Source organism: Sinocyclocheilus grahami, unplaced genomic scaffold, assembly GCF_001515645.1.
Source record: "Sinocyclocheilus grahami isolate Dianchi unplaced genomic scaffold, SAMN03320097.WGS_v1.1 scaffold42921.1, whole genome shotgun sequence".
Lineage (NCBI taxonomy): Eukaryota > Metazoa > Chordata > Actinopteri > Cypriniformes > Cyprinidae > Sinocyclocheilus > Sinocyclocheilus grahami.
The window spans coordinates 1-1,156 of NW_015524325.1; the positions used below are offsets into that span (position 1 = coordinate 1).

Consider the following 1,156-nt stretch of genomic DNA (forward strand, 5'->3'; position numbering starts at 1 on the left):
AAACAAACACCACAACAAAAACACACCACCACACAACAACACAACACCTATTGTGATGTTGCTGCTCAATTTCATTTGTGAAATGTTTTTTTAATGAAGACCTAAAGTTAAAAGACTAATAAGAAAATGAATAAAATCTAGAAATGAATATTTATCTAGCGAGTGTGAACTCCTTGTGAGTGTTTACCGAGCGGATGGTCTGGTCGGTTTGTTTGATGACCTCTTGGATCTGCCGCAGGATGGTGACCTTCATGTGCTCCAGCTCCTGGTGTTGTGTGATGGCATCTGCGATACACGTCCGGTACGTGGCCTCGGCCTCCTCAGTCTGAGACCAACACAAAAACACAACCTGCTAAAACACTGAAAATCTGTTCCTGCAAAACTCTTCCTACAGTGTCTTAAGTGGCATAAGAGAGATGCATTGTGGGAGTGCCGAGTCTGACCTTGTTGCGGGCCTCTTCCTCCAGCCGTTTCTTCTTGTCTACGGTTTTGGTGGTAGAACTGCCGCCCTCCTCCTCGGCCCTGTTAGCCGCCGTCCTGGCCTTGTCGTACTCCTCGCAGCGGGTCATGTAGACCTGCTTCGCCCTGCGCAGGTTGGCCTCACACTCCATCTGTGTTCAAACACACACAGCAGCCCTTACAGACCTGCACAGCTAACATCTCAGACTGTTAAACGTGTGTAGACACATCCTGGTTGGAGTTTTTAAGTGTTTCGCTAGCTTAGAAGATGCATTAATGTAAGCATTACCAGTTTTCTCTTGGCCTTCAGCCAGTGTTCCTTGATCTCCTTGCGTTTCTTCTCATGCTCTTGTTTGCGGAGCAGCAGAGGCTGTGGACAAACACAAAGCACATGATACTTCATCAGGCTTCAAGATATTAAAACTATGACTGAACAATTACAACAACATTTCAGATGATAATAATTAATGTTATTATTTTTACATATATTGATGGAAGGAAATGAAGAAAAGGAGGAAGAAATAACATCTTAAGTCACATTCAGAACATTTAACAACAACCATCAACATCTTCATTCTTATTTTTAATAATAAATAAAAAAATTATACCTACCTACCTACCTACCTACCTACATACCTACATACCTACATACATACGGAAAGTATTCAGACCCCCTTAAATTTTTCACTCTTTGTTA

At 42.3% G+C, this 1,156-nt stretch overlaps 1 protein-coding gene across 1 annotated transcript; it reads right to left on the reverse strand.

Moving 5' to 3' along the window:
- Positions 1 to 187: 187 nt before the first annotated feature.
- On the reverse strand, positions 188 to 829 carry LOC107580749 (minor histocompatibility protein HA-1-like; the record flags this gene model as incomplete). The annotated part of the gene is made up of 3 exons (XM_016266393.1): positions 188 to 325; positions 444 to 611; positions 749 to 829. Coding segments are annotated over 3 exons (387 nt in total), but the record flags the coding sequence as incomplete, so codon positions are not given.
- Between the last annotated feature and the right edge of the window lie 327 nt (positions 830 to 1,156).